The 20,982-nt window shown below is 42.8% G+C and overlaps 1 protein-coding gene across 1 annotated transcript in view; it reads right to left on the bottom strand.

The window, feature by feature from the left end:
- Positions 1–20,652, bottom strand: part of LOC147726130 (vomeronasal type-2 receptor 26-like) — a 175,825-nt gene extending 155,173 nt beyond the window's left edge. The window contains exons 1-3 of the mRNA XM_086963427.1: positions 20,560–20,652; positions 13,444–13,506; positions 12,600–12,836 (exon numbers count right to left, since the gene is read on the bottom strand). Coding sequence (XP_086819553.1) covers positions 12,600–12,836; positions 13,444–13,506; positions 20,560–20,652 — 393 coding nt within the window. The remainder of the gene's footprint in view (positions 1–12,599; positions 12,837–13,443; positions 13,507–20,559) is intronic.
- Between the last annotated feature and the right edge of the window lie 330 nt (positions 20,653–20,982).

Here is a 20,982-nt window from a genome sequence, read left to right as displayed (position 1 = left end):
ATAGATTACTACCCCCCACCCTGCCCCTCCCCCTCCCCACACCACCGCCCTGCAGGTACACCTACTACCGACCGTGGCTGAGTGTTGGATAGCAGGTGGGTAAAAATGACTATTCCCACTCCAATTAGTGTAAAAGTAGGGAAAATGTTGGGTAGCAGGTGGGAATAATTTACTATTCCAACTCCAACAAGTGTCGTAGTAGGGAAAGTGTTGGATAGCATAGGGGAATAACTTAGCATACCCACTACGGCAATATAATTAAAATGAATTCATAATTAATTCATTAATAAAAATGTATTTACCTCCCACCATTTTCCCCTATAAACATCACCTCCAATATTGTAAAATATTATTCAATTAACATAGTTAATTAACAATTAATTAGCTAATGACAATTAACAATAAAAATAATAACAATCATATCTTAATTCACATAATTAAAACTATAAAATAACTTTTAATAAATATTATATAACAAAATGTTTTTATTTAAAATAAATGACTTTGCAGCCTACTCCCCCTATCAACGCTCAACCTGGTCCTAAAAAAAGTACGCAATTAACATATTGACAAATTAATTATTAATAATTAATATCTAATTAATTACTAATTAACACAATTGACATAATTAAAATTAATTATTACTTGTTATTAATCAATTATTATATAATAAAACATTTATTTTCAACACTATAAATATTACATATTAAATATTAAAATAATTAATTAATTTCAATTAAATTACTTCCCAGCCTATTCCCTTATAAACCCACAACCGCTACGGAAATAAAATACGCAAAAATTATGTAACATAAAAGTAATAACTTAAAAAAACCTCAAACATACTTTACAAAAATAATATATAATTTTGACACATATACTAGCATACATAACACTTAAAAAAATTCCATATTATGGAAAACAATATTTCTAAACTCGATATTATGGAAAACGATATTTCTTACCTCAAATTTGATATTCTACACAACTATATTTTGGGAATTCAATATTCTGTCCTCTCGATTTTTTTGACTCGATATTGTGTCCTCTCGATTTTCAAAATTCGATATTTTGGGTGTTTACCATTCAGGACATTCAGGCTATGATTCCGATGTTTCAGAACAGAGCTTTGGTTCCAGTCCTGAAGGTATTGTGCCTGCTCGGTCTGTTTGACTCCTGCCTTCTGTTGACCAACCATGCACGTTGGCATACGAAGGCTCTTCAGTGGAGCCTCCCCAGGCAGTGGTTTCAGCACAATGGGGATCTCAAGTAGTCGGTCAAGATCTCTATAGACACTGCAGCAGACCTGCAGTAGTCGTGTGTTCTCGGAAATCTGTCTCAATGGAAGCTGTTTCACCCTCCACCTTCAGTGGCCACAGGGTTGCATGTTAATATAACAAAATGTCATTTACCATGATATGAGGCCGCCCCAAAGGAAAGGCAAGTTCATTCTTCATACAAGACTCAAGAGTGGACACAATAAGCACATTCACATACCTTGGGCTACCCTTTCATATGGAATGCAATTGGAAACATCTGGGCCAGGTTAGATGTGTCCAATTCGACCAAAATGTGGTCACTATACATAAGTGTACTAAAAAACTAGGATTTTCACACATGAGTGCACTGCTTAACATCTCCAAGGCCAGATGTGTCTCAGTACCAACCTATGGAGCAGCGACCAGGGAATACAGGAGCCTTCTAAACTGCAGGTCACAGAAAATTAATTTGTACGGAAATTGTTACGTCATGCTATGCCTGTACCTGCATCCATTTGCCATGATGAACTGGGCCTGACTATGTAAGTGACCATGTCCAGGTTGTACCGCTTTATGTTATGGGTTTCAGTCTGGAACCACCCGTAAGCGGAATTAAACAAAGCAGTAATTAATGATTGTCTGCAGTTAGGCAAGGCAGGCAGCACTCCCTGGTTCGAGTACATTAAAGTACAACTTAATCTGATAGGGAGACAAGATCTTTTTAACAACCCAATGAGCATTACAACGCACATGAGAGCCTCGGGCAAGAAGGAATGGATGAATCATAAGATGAGGAAAAGGGAGAAGGGGGAGCTCAGTAAACAATCAGTTAAACTTTACTGTATGTTAGTAACAACTAGTCATATGGAAACGTACTTGCTTACCATTCCTAGCTCATAGCTTCACTATGTAGTTAGATTCCATCTTAGTGTTTCACATGTATTGGTTGCCTAGCCCTCAACAGCTAGTTGTGAACAGGATCTCTCAGTGTGTCTGTGCTATTCGACTTCTGCCCAATCGCTGTTACATTTCTTCTTTTTCTGTGGACTGTACGAAAAGAACAGGAAGGCATTACTTGTTCCCCTGCTCAGGGGCCTAAATAGTAAACAAAGAAGACCTGCTTTGCTATATCCACAACTACTACAAACAGATATGGGATGTCATACAGCTTATAGGTGCATTGCATCATCAGATAAGGCAAGGAAGATTGTGGGCAAAAAAATATAAGTGCATACTCTTGCTCCGCTTTTATGGAGTTATCAGCATGACCTGACTTTTACTTGATTTGATTTTAATTTTATAGAGCACTTGATTGCCCTGTGGCGTCTTGGGGCTGTTGCCCTGCCATTAAAAAAAGGAGAGGTAATACAGATAAGGTTAGGTGAAGCCTCCCTATCGCTTAAAGAGCTATGTCTTGATTAATTTCCAAAATGCAAAAAGATCTGGGCATTTTCTAATGTTGACTGGAAGGTCATTCCACAGCTTGGCAGTCGATGGGGTGGCAGGTCCTTTTCGTACCAAGTCTCCAGACTATGGAACTCTATGCCTTCAGATCTGCGCTCACAAAAATCAAAACAATGTTTTAGAAAGGCACTGAAAACCTGGCTTTTCTCCTCACATTAAGATCTGCCTCACCGCTCTCCCTGTCACTATAGCGCCAAAACGCCTCGGCATTCAAGCGCTTTATAAGTACTTCAGTCAGTCAGTCCTCAAGGTGAAGCTCCTGCCTCCCCAAGTTGCTTGCCTAATCCTTAAAAGTGTTAGTAGCATAGCGTCCTGTGAGGGCTAAAGCGGACACATTTTGAATGAAAATAATAAGGCCCAATATTGTGCAGTGCTTTAAATGCAATGCAAAGATCCTTAAAATCCAAATGTCTTGCTACTGGAAGCCAATGAAGCTTAACCAAGGCATGTAACACTGATACTTTGGGATTCCTGTTATGAGATGAGCAGAAGCATTCTGCAGCATTTGAAGTTTTTGTTGGCATTTATTCCGGGTGCCAATGAAAAGGGTTTTACCATAATCAATTTTAGCTAGAACTAAAGTGGAAACCACTGTTTTTTGAAGATCTTAAGGAATGTAGGGGAAGATGTTTTTTATTATTTTCATGGTAAAAAAACACAGATGAAACAAGAGCATTAACTTGATCTTCACAGTTAAGTTTGTCATCAAAGGTGATTACTAAATTCCTTCTCTTCTGTACTGGTATGGGTGAAGGTCCCATGTCCTATGGCCACCAATTAGGTGTCCAAAAGGATTTGTCTTTTCCAAAAAGAAGAACCTCTGTTTTTACTGCATTAGGCTTTAGGCAATTTGCTCTCATCCATTGTTGTATATGAGACAGACAGGAGTTAAATCTTTGTCCAACTTCAACATGCAACCAGTAACCTTACATGTTTCATGTCTGCATGACAACCAAGGAAGGGAGGCTCTGTTAGAGCACAGTGCAAGGTAGTGATTTTTTAACATAATATAGCATTATGGTTCTTATGTTGGCCCTTGCTCCACTCTTTGATTTTATTAACACTGGCAAGCGTACAATGTACTTTCGGAGCACCTGCACTGCGCTTTATTAATTCATGATTTGAATTTACATTTCATCAATACTTGAACATGGTTTTATAGCTTCACTAGTCGAACGAAATGTGTTTTATATTTACAATTGATTTATATTTCTTATAGATTTTATGACAAGCACTATTAATTGAATAGAGACACAAAACTTTGATATGTGTGGGAGTGTATGTACATTTGATTCTTATCGGACATGTATAAAATGTATGAGCTTGCATTTTTTATGGTTTTAAAAAAACTGATTAAAGATTATTTATCTACCTTACATAATGAAGTGGACCAGGACCACTGTGTGGATGCAGCACCAGGTGGACCGCAGAGACCAGGGCGAGGAGAATCAGGATAACCTGAACCAGTAACATAAGGAGTGCCAGCCCTAGGAGAACAAAGACAACAGGGCCAGGTGGATATGGGTCCAGAAGAACACGAGGAGTAGGGTGAGGATCAGCAGTCTGAGGGTCAATGAAGGCCAGGAATGGCTAATACAAAAATGAGCCAGGATCGGGCCAGGACTACCACGATCATGAAGGACTATATCCAGGAGCACCAGATTCAGGAAACCAGTACCCGTGTGACCAGAACTATTTAGACCATGGCTAGGATGAGGATCTACACAGCCCATGTAAGGAGCACCTGGAACAGGACTTGGAGGAGGACCAATGCCTAAACAAAAGGACCTCACCAAGAGAAGGAAGACCAGGACTGAGAGGACACCTATGTGAGTCAAGGCCACATGTATTAGGATGTCCTTTTTCTAAAGGGTTCTTGTTAATACATCTTATACCACCAGTGCTGAGAAACCCCCTCCTCTTCAGCCCATATATAGAATTGATAAGTATTTGCTGAACGATCAGAGCACGCAAAGCGAATAAAAGGTCAGGACTGTAACACTCTGACTTTTGGGTTATAGAAGACGTTGTCTGATGCAGGCACAGTAGACTGGGGTGGATCTGAGAGCACTAGAATTGACACTTGGCAGAGTAGTTTAACAGTGTTTTGGTGAAAATGAGTGTGGTCTGCAAAGGATGGTGGAAATGGTTTCAGAAACTCAGATGACTGATATTAGGAAACAAGTTACTGGCTAACAAAGGGCCAAAGTGCTATGGCAGTCAGCAAAGGAGAACTCAGGATCATAGGAAGGGTCTGATGAGCAGAAGAAGGGTTAGTGCAGGCTCCAGATAGATCTCCTCAGAGGGCCCCGGGGGTGGGGGGGATTGTGTGTGAACCCCTGGTCTTTATGCGAACATTTCATGTGCATGTATGTGTGATGGGTATGTAGCAAATGCCTAGAATGAAGACTCCTTGTGTGATGAAAGCCTAGCCACATGGACTAGTGGGATGCATTTTGCATGACATGATGGAGAGTAGATACAGCTTCCCTAAATAGTGGGTGTGTATTAACGGCATCCCTGTGGATGGAGGTTCGATGCCTGGAACTGAAGTGCGGGATAATAGAGAAAAACATGACCCATATAAATTCCGTGAGGTCCTTTTTAGCAAAGGGCTTCTGATTGTTTTTTCTGAGTGAAGGCATGGGATAGATGATAGGAGTAAGGGCTAGGTCAAAGGTTTCACTTGCTAAAGGTATTAAAGTTTCTAAGCAGGGCTGCCCATTTGTCTGTGCCAATTGACTGTTCAGGATGGCTGATGACAGCTCGTACTGAGATCTCATGCTTTATTATGTCCTTGTTTTGGATACTTCTGCTTGAAGCCAGCATTATTGTTACTGCTGTGAGAGCCATCACATAGGACAACGGCTGTGTCTGAGCTCAGGCCAGAAAATTATGATTGAAAGGGACTCACAAATCAGTTCTGAAACCTCAATACATGATCCACATACCATGTCTGGAAAATGGGTATTAAAGTGGAACTGTGAAATGATCGATCTATAGGTCACAAGAATGGAGGAAACAATGTCTCGCCAGATTAACCTTGTGGGTAATAGTGCACTTTACTAATTAAGATAACAAGCCATCTTGCCTTATTTCTTGCAACATTTGTAATAAAGTCCATAAATAAAAATCTGTGAATGTATTTTCTTCTTTATCTTTGACAGCTATATATATTTTTCTGATTTACTGGAAAACACAATCATTTCAATACATTCAGTTCGATTAGTTAAAGTGCCATTCCTTTGCTTGTGACTCCCCCACAGAATATTTCCACTGATGGCCCTACAGAGTAGGGATCACTGATGGAAGGATTTGTACTGTCTACCCTATATGGATCAAACGCTGGCCATGAAGGATAGAAAAAACAATATTGATCCTGTCACCATAGGAGAAATCTCCCAGCGTGTGGGTCCATTCATTTTTTATTTTTTTTAAAACAAACTCCCAGTTTGGGAGTTTTTATTTGAAAAACTAAAAAAACAAAAATATTTTTAAAACATATTCTGACGATACTCTCCTTCAAACATTTTATGGATAGTCAGGAATCACCATGACAGCACTTCTTGTCGATGTACAGAGTTGCCCACAGTGCTAGTGGACGAGTCTAAATTTGTCTGACAGAGGTTCCGCAGGATGCCAAGGGTTTTGTTCTACACCATTCTGAGAGAGTTAACTCTGTCCTTGAAACTCTAATCAGGTCTATAGATTTTATTCTTTCTGTCATGCAATTCGAATAAAGCCTCTGAATTACACTGTGTTGACCACTTCATAAGGGGCCTTCTGCAATTGTTTCTATTTTGATAAAATCCCTCTAAATATAATATAGGTCTATGTCACTGAGATACAACATTTTCTAGCTCTGGAGTTTGCTTTTACAACGTTTCTTTCAGGTGTTTTATTCTGAATTTTCAATTGAACTGAACCAGCATTTCTAATTCCAGAAAGCACTGATTTGCTGCAGAAAAAGAGGTGTTTTGAGAACGTGGAGCCTTTTGGTAGTCCTATCTCCACCCATGGCTTTGCCAGCAAAAGTGAGTACATAACTTTAGAACAGTAAACAGCTTTAACTAGTCTTGCAAAGGTTTTAATCATCTTTATCATTAAGCACCTCTGCAGGTAAACATAAAAGAGTAGGCGTGCATCTGACCTAGTTTTTAGCACTAACAGCCTCATGTTGCAAAATCACATGGTTTGTGACCACAAATGTGCAAAATCCCTTTTGTGAGTTGGAAAATTGTTTCTACTAGTAAATGAACTTTTGGAATTGTTTCTGAATGGAAGGATTCATGAAAGAGGTTTCCTTCCTCCCCTTTCCAATTGCGAAAGGAATTTATTGATCGTTTGTGGCTGTAATCCCTGTCACAAACCATTGGTGACAATCTAACGAACGCTTTGTTGGGGTAGTATCTAATTTACAAAGGGGAAGAATTGCTCTTAGAACCCCTTTCCTTTTGGGAATTATGTTGGCAGCTGCAGCAGGGAGATGTTTTCTGAAATCTGAATCTTTATTTATATTTTTAAACTAGCACAGGTTACTTACTGGACAAGGGTTGCTTTGATATAAAAATAATCTATTTGGGAATGAAGTAATAAAGATGATGAAGGTTTGCTGTTCATTGCAGGCTACAATTTCTGTGATTACAGCAATCACAGAGGGCCGCAAATTGGCACTTACCTAATGAATATTAATTAGGCAGGCAGTTCTGCAACCCCCTGCGATTCAGCATTTTGTGAACCAACCAAATAGTACATATGTTGGTTTGAAAAACTCTATTCTATTCGCAAAACATATGTACATAATATGCAACCACTTTTTGTGGATGAAATAATAATACATTAGGACCCTACCCATCATAAAGAGATGGATGCCGATTATGTTCACTCCTTGTTTGCAGTTCTACCTGATTAAATCTCCATAATCTATACTACTATTATAAAGAGAGAACTGTGTCCTTTGAGCCAGGTAAACTCGAAAAGTACACCACCAATCACAACACCCAATACAGCGTTGGAAAGGGGAGGGACTGGAGATGGACATAGGCTATAGAAAACCACACCATATACATTAGGGGGGGACGGTAGGGGAAAAGTAGTCCGTATGGGCGTATGGATACAGTGTTTGCGCGCGGCGTTCGGCGTCATCACAATGCTTGCGAGAGGCGCAATGGCGTGTGGGCGTGACGTCACGTCAACGCGACGTTCGCTGTCCGGACCGGAGCGCAGGAAGGAGCAAGGGAACAAAACACGACATGCGGGGAGGAGCGGTGGCGCGGGACCGACACACAACATTGGAGTGCCCAGCGCGGGGAGGAGCGGCGATGCTGGTGGGAGCGCATGAAGGAGCAAGGGACACACACCCGACATGCGGGGAGGATCGGCGGCGCAGGAGCTGGTATATACGCTCTGCTGCTCCCGCTGATGGCCGCTCTGCTGTACATCTCCTGCAGCCGTGCTGCCCCCAGCCCCCTGCTGCCCCGGACAACGTCGGGCGGGCTGCTAGTGCATAATAAAACAAAATGTTAGCTATTTAGATAGCAGCCAAGTAAATAGTGAAGTTCCTCTGCTAATTCCAGTGCTACTGGCTAAGTTGTATACAGGGCCGGCTTTAGCACTGGTGGAGACCAGTATGACAGTGTTTTTGGGGCCCCCCAATAACCACCTTCACCCTTCCAACCACCCTTTAACAGTCTCCATAACTACTATCTCTCAGATGCATTTAGTTAATTTTATAGCGTCACTCATAAAAGTGTAGGGTTTCAGAGCACTTTACATAACACACACATTACACAGAGACAATCAATCATGGGTGTGGAAATGTTACATAAGACAGAGGGCAACAAGGGGTGCATTCACATGACATCCATACAGGTAGGCAATATAATTGAAGAATACTTGGGGGCTCATTAGGTTGGCGGGTGGACTTTGTCCGCCCGCCACCCTAAAGGAGAACGGGACCGCCCACCATAAGTGCAGGGGACCCGTAGGGGGAATTAAGATGTGCCCGCCACTGTGGCGGGCACATCCTGTATTTTCAGGATTGTGGCGGGCGGTGCTCTATGCACCACTCGCCACAATACAGAAAATGACATGCAGCATTTGCATAACCAAAGATGATTATGTAAATGTGGGGGGGTACCACAGGTACCCCCCGTGTGCATCCCCTCATTCTCCTTCACTCTGGGGGCCTGCAGGGGGCCCCCAGAGTGAAGACCGCTTGCCTTTCCGTGGCGGCATTGCCGCCATGGAAAGACATGTCAATTTGCCCATTGTAATATGGCTGGCGGTGTCTAACAGACACCGCCACCATATTAAACAATTTCCGCCCCGGCCGCAAGGCGACGGGGGCGGAAAACAGGCGGGCGGTGTTTTACACCGCTGCGGTCCACCCCGCCATCCTAATATGCTGGGGGGAATTGGGCATTGGATGTTGGGCGGATTGCCTCCGCCAGGCCGGCGGTGGCTACCTCCAACCTGGTGGAGGCAATCCGCCCGACATCCTAATGACCCCCTTGGTCTGGAGAAACACAAACTATAGATTTTATTCCTTCTGTCATGCGATTCGAACAAAGCCTCTGAATTACACTGGGTTGACCACTTCATAAGGGGCCTTATGGAATTGTTTCTATTTTGATAAAATCCCTCTAAATATAATATAGCTCTATGTCACTGAGATACAACATTTTCTAGCTCTGGAGTTTGCTTTTAAAACATTACTTTCAGGTGTTTTATTCTGAATTTTTAATTGAACTGAACCAGAATGACTAATTCCAGAAAGCACTGAAGTGTTATGAGAACATGGAGCCTTTTGGTAGCCCTATCTCCACCCATGGCTTTGCCAGCAAAAGTGAGTACATAACTTTAGAACAGTAAACAGCTTTAACTAGTCTTGCAAAAGTTTTAATCATCTTTATCATTAGGCACCTCTGCAAGTAAACATAAAAGAGTAGGCGTGCATCTGAGCTAGTTTTTAGCACTAACATCCTCATGTTGCAAAATCACATGGTTTGTGACCACAAATGTGCAAAATCCTTTTTGTGAGTTGGAAAACTGTTTCTACTAGTAAATGGACTTTTGAAATTGTTTCCGAATTGAAGGATTCATGAAAGAGGTTTCCTTCCTCCCCTTTCCAATTTCGAAAGGAATTTATTGATCGTTTGTGGCTGTAATCCCTGTCACAAACCATTGGTGACACTCTAACAAACGCTTTGTTGGTGTAGTATCTAATTTACAAAGAGGAAGAGGTGTTCTTAGAACCCCTTTACTTTTGGGAATTATGTTGGCAGCTGCAGCAGGGAGATGTTTTCTGAAATCTGAATCTTTATTTATATTTTTAAACTAGCACAGGTTACTTACTGGAACAAGGGTTGCTTTGATATAAAAAAAATCTATTTGGGAATGAAGTAATAAAGATGATGAAGGTTTGCTGTTCATTGCAGGCTACAATTTCTGTGATTACAGCCAATCACAGAGGGCTGCAAATTGGCACTTACCTAATGAATATTAATTAGGTAGGCAGTTCTGCAACCCCCTGCGATTCAACATTTTGTGAACCAACCAAATACTACATATGTTGGTTTGAAAAACACTATTCTATTCGCAAAAAATATGTACATAATATGCAACCACTTTTTGTGAATGAAATAATAATACATTAAGACACTACCCATCATAAAGAGATGGATGCCGATTATGTTCACTCCTTGTTTGCAGTTCTACCTGATGAAATCTCCATAATGCATAATAAAACAAAATGTAAGCTATTTAGATAGCAGCCAAGTAAATAGTGAAGTTCCTCTGGTATTTCTAGGGCTACTTGCTAAGTTGTATACAGGGCCGGCTTTAGCACTGGTGGAGACCAGTATGACAGTACTTTTTGGTGCCCCTAATAACCACGTCCACCCTTCCAACCACCCTTTAACAGTCTCCATAACCACTATCTCTCAGATGCATTTAGTTAATTTTATAGCGTCACTCATAAAAGTGTAGGGTTTCAGAACACTTTACATAACACACACATTACACAGAGACAATCAATCATGGGTGTGATAATGTTACATACGACAGAGGACAACAAGGGGTGGATTCACATGACATCCATACAGGTAGGCAATATAATTGAAGAATACTTGGGGATCATTAGGATGGCGGGCTGACTTTGTCCGCCCGCCACCCTAACAGAGAACGGGACCACCCACCATGAGTGCGGGGGACCCGTAGGGGGAATAAGGATGTGCCCGCCACAGTGGCGGGCACATCCTGTATTTTCAGTATTGTGGCAGGCGGTGCTCTCTGCACCGCCCGCAACAATACTAAAAATGACATGCAGCATTTGCATAACCAAAGCGGCAGGCACCGCACGGTACCCCGAGTGTGCACACCCCCATTCTCCTTCACTCTCGGGGCCCACAGCCCCGCGGCATTGCCGCCATGGAAAGGCATGTCAATTTGCCCATTGTAATATGGCTGGCGGTGTGACACCGCCACCATATTAAACAATTTCCTCCCCGAACGCAAGGCGACCAGAGCGGAAAACAGGCGGGCGGTGTTTTACACCGCCGCGGTCCCCCCGCCATCCTAATATGGCGGGGGGGAATTGGGCAGTGGATGTCGGGCGGACTGCCTCCGCCAGGTCGGCGGTGGCTACCACCAGCCTGGCGGAGGCAATTTGCCCGACATCCTAATGACCCCCTTGGTCTGGAGAAACACAAACTCTGAATTTGAAATGTAATACAATAGATTGAGGCTCTCTTTAATAACAAGAACTGATTTGCACCCAAATTAACCCTTTTTGCAACATTAGAATAATGAAAGTCTGGGAGAAAAATCCATATACTCTAATCTATACTTTGAAGTCTGCTCTCACTTCTTTGATGACAGCTAATAGCTCACTGTAAACTGCAACTAACAAAAGGAAGTCTCTGACAAAAGCAGTAACCCACTGACCTGTTTACATTATACTCACTTTGTGATCTTCATGGTATATGTTCTTTGCAGCAGGCATATTAACCCTCTGCGCTACGTTACCATGAATCAAAACTTCCAAGAGTCAAAACTTCTACTAGAAAAAACTCTGATCTCGCCAGGAAGAATATTAATCACGGAGTCTTCTTTTCATTTTAATTGTTGCCTAAAAATTGCTGGAGGCCAGGAACGTGGCAGCAGTTGCTTTTAAGCACAATATAAAGTAGTAAACAGGCATCCCCAAGCAAAGTCATCATCCAGTGCAGTAGCACCGGTCACACCGCCCTAGATTCGGCCCTGGTTGTATATACTGTCTATTATTTAGCCAAACACCAGCTAAATAATGGCATTTCTTTTGACGTAATTTGCAATAGCGACCGGCAGTCCAGTACAACATTTCAGCTACTTTGCCAGGTGCCGAGTAAATATTGAATTTTCTTTCCTACTTGACAGGCTTCTGGCCAAATAAAATACATTTTCTGTTATTTAATCAGCAGTCACATAAATAATTAGATTTATTTGCTATTTGCATGACCTAATTGTGCATGTTGGCTGTTTTGCTAGCAAATGGTTGATGATAGAAGTTTTTTTGGTTGGTTGACTGCTGGCCAAATAGTACAAAACGTCTGCTATTTAGCTAGTAGCCCTGTAAATTGTGAAGATTTTTTGCTATTTGCATGTCTATCGGCCAAACAGTGCAGAAACTCTACCATTTAGCCAGCGGCAACGGTTAATTAGCAACGTTTTTCTGTTATTTGCATTGCCTCTGGTCACATAGTAAATGATTTTTCTTATTGAGCCAGAACAGTAAATAACAGAATATTCACTATTTACTCGACGGCCGGATAAATAGCTGTTACAAAAAACAGTAGCATTCTCACAAGATGGTGCTCTGATTGACATTATACTAACCTTGCTCATCTCTGGACTCTCCGAATGCCACATGATGGAGCTCTGGTTGATGAGAAGTTGTTGACCTGAAGGAGCCGAGTGATCAAAGTGTCCAATCCGATTGGCTAAGACTGTTCCATTGTCAAAGAAAACCCAGTTAAAAATATCCAAATTTGCCGGCAGGTCACGTTTGTCATCAAACATAATCTCCTCACCAAGAGCAGTCGTAAAATGTACATTCTGGAGAAACCTGTTCAACTTAAACAACACAAAATATGAGTTCAGTAGCTGCACAACTATACTTGAAGGTGTACACTGCTCTAGGCATCCAATGCTTCAAACAGAGCTTGCACATCATCTTAATAGGATATCTAGGACCTACCTGAAACTTAACCAATTGGAACTGCATTCCTTCTGTTCACCAAGAACAATAAACAACAACTATACAAAGCCTGGCTCAACTATGTGAAACTGTGAGGATTTGAGCCCCCACTTTCACCTTATGCAAATTCACACAAATGTATCCTGGACACAGATCTCACTCTGGAAAAACATGTCACCAAGGGAAATAAGGAGCCTGGTACCAGTTGTGCTTGAAAAGAAAGTGACATAATTCCTTCCAGTGAGCAAATTGAAAGCCACCTTTCAAGCCCTTCTATTATGTCACCTGGATAGTGACAATTCTCCCCTCTGTGACCCCATAATACAACTCAGCCCCCATTAAGGGCAACCTGAATGCAGCAGCAATAACACAGACATATCATCCCCACTCTGAGGGAACTTTTCTGATTACCGTTGTTAGTCCACATCATCTTCAAATCCAGTTGTGAATGTAATAGGCCATTGTGACTGGCACCCTGCTTACCTGGCTGGCAAGCTCACCATCGCCACTGCCTCTTGGCACGCCTGTAGTCAGTAGACCATCAGACTGGGGATGAAGAAGTGCAAAAGAGAAAGAACAAAGCAACAGGTCTTATCCATCTATGAACCAAAATCCTCATATGCATCAAGACAGTCCCAACCCTGCTTCAGTTTCAGAAAGAGCTGAAGAAATGCCTCTAATAAATCACTGACCTCCAATCACACTCTGACTGTAGCTCCAATTTGGGCAGCACTCTGCTGCCTCCCAGCTAGCTTTGTGCTATATAAACGTATTGCTTGTACAATATTGTGGTAAACCATATCGTTGACAAAAATATGATGTCAAATTTTTTTTTACCACAATATCTAGCTCTTATGCTTATAATGGAAAGTACAAAAATATGAAAAAAATATCACTACACTAATATCATCTAAAATAGACATTAATTTTTAAATGTAAAGAGTTTAAAATAGTAATGTTAAATATTTCTATATAATATAATTGCAAAAATGTTTATACACACACATATAACCTACTGGCGGTCGCCAGTGTGTAGTTATAGTTAGGACCTAGTTTCTTTCAGAAAAATGTTTTTTGATATGCCAATAACTTTGGCGCCGTTTGACAAATCTTTGTGCAATTTTCTAACCTAATGGGGTGGTCACGTCAGCTGCTATCTTGAAAATTTCGGAGTGATCCGTATAGCGGGGCCAAAAAAAGTGGGTCCAAAATGCTTTTTCTTCATGATAATTTCCATATGAAACTTTTGACGCGGCTACAGCTCGAACGTTGAACAGAATTACACCAAATTGAGCAGAAAAGTAGCTCTTTGCCCAGAAAGCACTATTTTTGTTAAATGGTTTAAATCCGTTTAGTAGTTCCTGAGAAATGTAAAGATTTCTCAGATATAGAACTGTTGCTGCAGTGGATCTACGTACCCTCCCGATCTCGTGCCTGAGAACTGATTGGCTGCCAACACTTCAAACCAGTAAGTGTTGGAAGCCATCTTGTGACTCAGTTAAACCGAGTCACAAACAAGAATGTTAAAAAAAGAAAAAAGAAAAGGGGGCAGGGTGGAAACATCCTGACTCCCAGGCCTGTTCAGGGGGCACCACTGGTACGCCCTGTTATATTTTATATAGGTATAATATAGGCCCTGGTAACTTCGTTACCCTTCACCTATATTCTCCCCTACATTACACTTGTCACGGTTTACAGGGACTGACCTTTTACCTAGATACAACATTGCCTTCAGAACACAGGTTTTTCCCTAGTTCAAACTCTCATACATAATGCATGAGGATTCTTGGAAGCACAGCAGGACTACCATCTCCTTTATAATATCTATTCATAAAGTGAATTCCCGACGCCATCCTTAGGCCGACACAGTAACACAGCAGGTAGAACCCCTGGGGAGACCTATGGGTATGTATACATCACATCTTACTAAGATGAGACAGAGAAGACGGAGACTTCCCGGCCGACACACTGACCAGAGACGCTGAGGTTCCTGCATTCAGATACTCCAGCTTGCAGTGGTCTAAACATCCCATCCCGGGGTGTCCAACTCGAGACCAGGATCGAGTCCCATAGTCTCTAATTTCAGGTAATGGGGTTGGCTAAATCCTAGAGGGATTCTTGCCTTAACACCTATACACATGCTAGGTTCATTTGGGTACATCTAGTTAGGAAAGCATAGTGGGAGTATGCATCTTTTTATCATGTGTTTTATATACTTGAATGTATTCATGATTAGCGTAGGATGGTAGAACTATACCATCCATATACCTTTATAGTACTGCTAATCATGTATATCTTATACTGTCTAATGGTTGTTGCAGCTCATCTATTATACACCAGAGTAACTACTGTTCAATAAATACTTATTGAAAACGCCCAGCCTGTTCATTCTGTGTATCTCTCTGAGACCGACTAAGTAATCACAGGTGACAGAGCGAAAAGTAGTATATTGTATCCACGATCCTGAGGGATCAGGGTTGTCATGTTCGATGGTTGCCAAGAACTATTCTCTCCTTGGTAAGAGGGAATTGTAGTGGCACTGTGAGCTAGTTTGTACAAAAGGCCAACATACCCCATAGGGGTGTCTGGAATTAGTCAGACACCAATCCTACAGTGTATGCTGTCTAAACATCCAGATCCTGTATACTTTTTATAGGACCTACACAACACCGCAGGGCCAAAAAAAGCATTTTTTAAAACATTTAGACGGGATTCGTGGTGGATCCGCAAATCCAGATGAAAATTTTAAAAAAGCAAAGCGCAGGCTCCCGCACTTCGCTTATTTTAGGCACCCGGATTGACCAGATCAATTAAGAATAAAGATGTGGGGGCTGTGTGGGCCCCAGTAGTCCATGGGACTACCACCTCCTTGGGGCTTGTTTGATGTGCGGAGGGCAATGCAGCCCCACCTGGGGACCGCCACAGAGATGGACATGCCCCTGGGATGGGGTCCCCGGGGCTGAAAATGGCCCGGGAGGGGGGTCCCCGGCTCCCCTCCCTTGGAAAAAAAAGGCCTAGCCCCGGGGGATGGGGTCCCTGGGGCGGAAATCGGCTGTGCGCCCCCTCCTGTTTCATTGAAACAACGAAGAAACAATGGGTTAAGCCCAGGGAATAGGGTCTGTGGGCCTCAAAAGGCTCAAGGGAAGGGGGACCGCACAACCTCCCTTCCTTAAATAAAAAAAAAATCGGAAGCAACTTGTCGAAGTCCCCACCCACTTTCTCCACTACTCTGCAAATGCTCCACCTGGCTCTCTCTCTTGGTTTGGATGAAGTCCCCTTTGCTGCTGAGGGTCCTTAGGGGTCAACTAGCCCACCTGCTACCTCCAGTAAGCCCCACACAGTGGGATTGCTAAAAGTTGGTCGCAGGCCATGTCCCTTTCTCCACCTCTCTGCAAACATGCAACGGCGCACTTCTGGTGGGGGGATGAGGTCCCCTAGCCTCCTGAGGGTCTCAGGAGTGGACTAAAGTAGACTTCATCCCCCAAGCAGCAGTGCACCAGGAGGCTCATTTGCAGAGTTGTGGAGAAAGGCTGCGTGGGCTCTGACCCCCTCTTAGCAATCCGGCTGTGTGGGACATACAGAGGTAACAGGAGGGCTAGTTGGCCCCCAAGGATCCTCAAGAGCTAAGAGGACTTCATCCTTCAAATAGTAGTGTGCCAGGAGGAGCGTTTACAGAGTTTGAAATAAATGTAATTATTAATTAACAATGAATTGTTAATTATTGCTTAATTAACTTCCCACCCTATACCTCTACAAACCCAGAAACCCAGCATAACACTATATATTACTATTAAAAAAAAATCTAAGTCACTTAAAATGATAATCTATATTTTAAAAACAATAAGATTTATATTAACAGTAGTTATACATAAAATAAAACACATTACAATACTTAAAAAACGATATTTTACCACTATATTAGAGATAAAGATAATAAAAACATTGATAATATTTACAACAGTATTACTTACCTAAAAAGACCATATTCTTGTCAGAAATATTTGTGTCATGATATTTAATGTCTGATATATTTGTCTCCTGATATTTTAAAAATATTTTGTCTAAACACCAGATGGATGTATGTCATTACTACGCATGCTTTTACAACGCATGCCTTTACCACGCAACTATTACAACGCAAGTCGTTACAACGACTTGCGTTGGGGGCGCTGGATAGTGAATAGTTTAATTTACTATTCCAACTCCAGTCCCCGTGGATAGTAGGGAAGGTTTTGGATAGTAAATTAAACCATTCCCTATCCTACAGCGCCCCCCCCCCCAGAGCAAGTCGTTGTAACGACTTGCGTTGTAAAAGTTGCGTGGTAAAGGTAGTGCGTGGTAATCAACAACAGCAAGACATGTAGAAAGCTGCAAACCTGACGAAAAGCGGGAGAACCTCTCACTAGCTTCACTTTCTCTATCAGGCAGCACCCTCAAAGTTTCTCTCAGGGGTGATGCCAAGCCCAATAACTCATTCAGAGAGTCTGTGAATAATAAAGATGGCAGAATTGCTCATCTCATGGCCTTTACAGTGTCAGTCAGCCAAACCAAAGGCAGGACCTCACGATAACAATCATACACCCGGTGTCAGCCTATGGGCTCGGCCACATGACCATCTGTCTCCACTCAATCACAAAAAGAATGGACATGCGGTAGGCCCTACTCCAACAGTCAGGCATTGTGTGTGAACAGTGGGCCATGAAAGTGCCACCTGTACCTGACCAGTAAGCAGTGCCGACCCATTGAAGTATTGGACTGCAGGAGCCGGGGAAAAGGAGTTGTGTGCAAGATCAGCCAGAGAGCTGAGGCGAGCAGGGTATGGATCCAGAGCTGAGACAATGAGGAGCCTCATGTGCATTCCTCTGTTTGTGTGTGTATAAATGTGGACATTTATGGGTGAGGTTATGTCCCTAATGCCAAAGGGAATATGATGCCTTGGCTATTACTTGCTTCATTAGTCAGGTGGAGGCATTTAATAATGATAAATACTTTTCCTGGCATTTATGATGATAACCTCGCCTGAAATGCATGGGTGGTGACTATTGATAACCCTACTAGGATGCACTAGTGTAATGTTAAGATATGTGCTCACTGTTTAGCAATGAAATGATTTGCTAGTAGCACTTGAGTATTTGAGCCGTGAGCAGTAGCAGCTCTCACTATAGAAATGGTTGGATTAGACATTCAGCCGTGCCTTTGAGCTCTATTTGAAATAAATCACAGATGAGGTACCTGAACTTCCTCTTCATGGGGTACTTTGACTGGGTCCCTGTAATGTGCTCAGCCATCAAAAGGCCTCCATATAGATTATAGAAGGTATCTTTATGAATCCACGAACTTCAATTTAATAAAATGATCAGAACAGATCAACTTGTCTGCTGAAATTAAGAGATTCAGTTGCCTGACTTTTTAAGTGACTGATGAATCTGACATACGTTACTTGGTCTGCAGATGTTCCTGTAAGACCACGGTTTGGCTGGAATTTCTGATTCATCTTGTATTCCCGCATCAAAATCTGCTCATTGCAGGTTTTGGCCCCAGGATGGAGAATAGTAACTAAGACCTAGAGATTCAGTGCCCTTTCTAGTGTGTTTTTCCCTGATTCCAGTGAGAAAAACAGACCTTTTCACACAATCTCTGTACTGACCGAATGTGTCTGGAAAAAGGATAAAGAGGTTTGGGGGTGGGAGGGTTAATAGTGAGGGTGAGTCTCACCTGAGAGGTAGCATTGTCAGCCCCTAAAGCTGCAAGGGAAGGGTGGGGGCAGGGCTGCACTGCTTCCTGTAGCCCCTGCATCCACCAGAAGGTTTGGTGTATCCAGTCCGGGGATTTTCTGTGCCAGGGTATGCTGAACTGGTTGTTCTCTGTCTGAAAACACTCGGATAGCGGGTGGCATAATCCCACCCAAAATTATTACTTTGGGCGAAATTGCCCCACTCGTAATGAGGGCTGAAGTGGACATTTTACAATCAGTTCAGTTTATTAGTTTACAAATTGTCAATCAACTGGCAGTAGGAAGTTAAACAGCAGGGAACATCTTGAGCCTGAAGTTGGGTGTGCAAAGAAGAGAACATTTTAATTTGATAGGCAAAGGATTTTTTATAAACAGCATGACCTTTATAGTGATTTAAAAAGGTACTGGGCAATTTCCACGTCACTTGATATTGGGCCTCATACTCAAAGGAAAATTTACACTTTTTTGTAAGTTTTTGATAGTTTGTTATTTACAAAGGGATACAGGAGTAATATTTTTACGCGTGCGGAGTCTCTGTGCTTATTATGTTGCACTCTTTGTACATATTATGTAGTACCTTTACCGTGACTAGCCAACAATCGTAAATGTACACAAAAGTGTAAGTTTACCTTTGTGAATCAGGCCCATGTTTACAGGAAAAATATTGAAATTCTGACCGTCAATAAAGTGTGAATTCGACAAACTTGTAAACTTTGTGATGGGGTTTGTCAAATCTCCTTGTGAATTGTAACTATCCCAAAGTTAAGACTTTACAGAAATCATAACCCCGCCCCAACCGAAAAGCAGTTCCCAGCCTACCAGCGTATGTGAAAGAACAACATTACCATCAGCTGCCCAGAAGGGTTATATGGGAGCCTAAGACAAGAGGTGGGAAATTCTGTTCTGGCAGGGCAACTGAATACACAAATGCAAACAAAAATATAGAGAATAGGCGCAGATAAGCACGTAAATCAATCCAGGGCCAAACACAGCACATGACACTAATTATATCCGTATATGAAGACGTCATTCCTCTTTTTAACAATCCTTTCTTAGGTTATAAGTGATTTGGCAACTTAGGGGCCCATTACAATGTCAGGCGGATGGCCCCCACCAGGCTTGCGGTAGCCACCGCCGGCCTGGCGGGGGCAATCCGCCCGACTTCCACTCCCGAATGCCCCCGCCATATTTTTATGGCGGGGGGACAGTGGCAGACAGAAAGACCGCCCACCGCTTTCCGCCCCGGTCGCCTTGCGGCCAGGGCAGAAAAGGATTAATATGGTGGCGGTGTCTCATAGACACCGCCAGCCCTATTAGTATGGGTCAAATTGGATGCCTTTCCGTGGCGGCGATGCCGACATGGAAAGGCAGCGGTCTTCACTCTGAGGGCCCCCTGCAGGCCCCCAGAGTGAAATGGGGGTGGGGGGTGCACATGGGGGGTACCTGTGGTACCCCCCAGCATTTGCATAACCAAGCGGGAGGCACCGTGCGGTACCTGCCGCTTTGTTTATGCAAATGCTCGTATTCATTTTTAACATTGTGGCGGGCGGTGAAGTGAGCACCGCTCGCCACAATGTTAAAAATGGGGGATGCTCCCGCCACTGTGGCGGGCGCATCCTAAAGCAGACATCGGGACCCCCTGGGCTTCCTTATTAATGCCAGGTCACTGTGCAAGAACAATATTGCCTTTCATGATTTTGTTTCACAAAGGAAGCCGTCCCTGGTCTTTATCACTGAGACCTGGGCTTCGTATTCCTCTGGCCCGACCTAGTTGCTGCCATTCCATCAGGCTATGCTCTATCGAGAATGGATAGAACCAGGCGCAGAGGGGGTGGTCTAGGCATACTGCATAAGACCGCACTCACCTGCCGGATTGATCCTCTATCTACCCTTTCCGATTCATATGAAGCAGCATATTTTTCCATCAACTTCACTGCTACATCTTCCTTCTCAGGCATCTTATGCTACAGGCCTCTGGGTCCTAGGCCCTTTTTCTCCCAGGACCTAATGAATCTTTTTGAACCATTCCTTGATAGACCTAATTTAACCGTGCTGGGCGATTTTAATTTTCATTTAGAAAATGATGCTTCCAGAGACACTACTTCCCTGGTGGACTCCCTAGCTGCCTGCGGCCTGTCACAGCTTGTGGCCGGTCCCACCCACCTGGCCGGCCATACACTTGATGTTTTTTTCAGCAATGACATCAGGCTCAGAACTCCCATCCCTCTGTCCTGGTCTGACCATCTGGCAGTACCTTTTGAGTTGAACATTCCTCATTCTTCCTCGTT

Source organism: Lissotriton vulgaris, chromosome 3_1 (assembly GCF_964263255.1).
Source record: "Lissotriton vulgaris chromosome 3_1, aLisVul1.2, whole genome shotgun sequence".
In the NCBI taxonomy this organism is placed as follows: domain Eukaryota; kingdom Metazoa; phylum Chordata; class Amphibia; order Caudata; family Salamandridae; genus Lissotriton; species Lissotriton vulgaris.
This window is presented reverse-complemented; position numbering and strand designations above follow the sequence as displayed.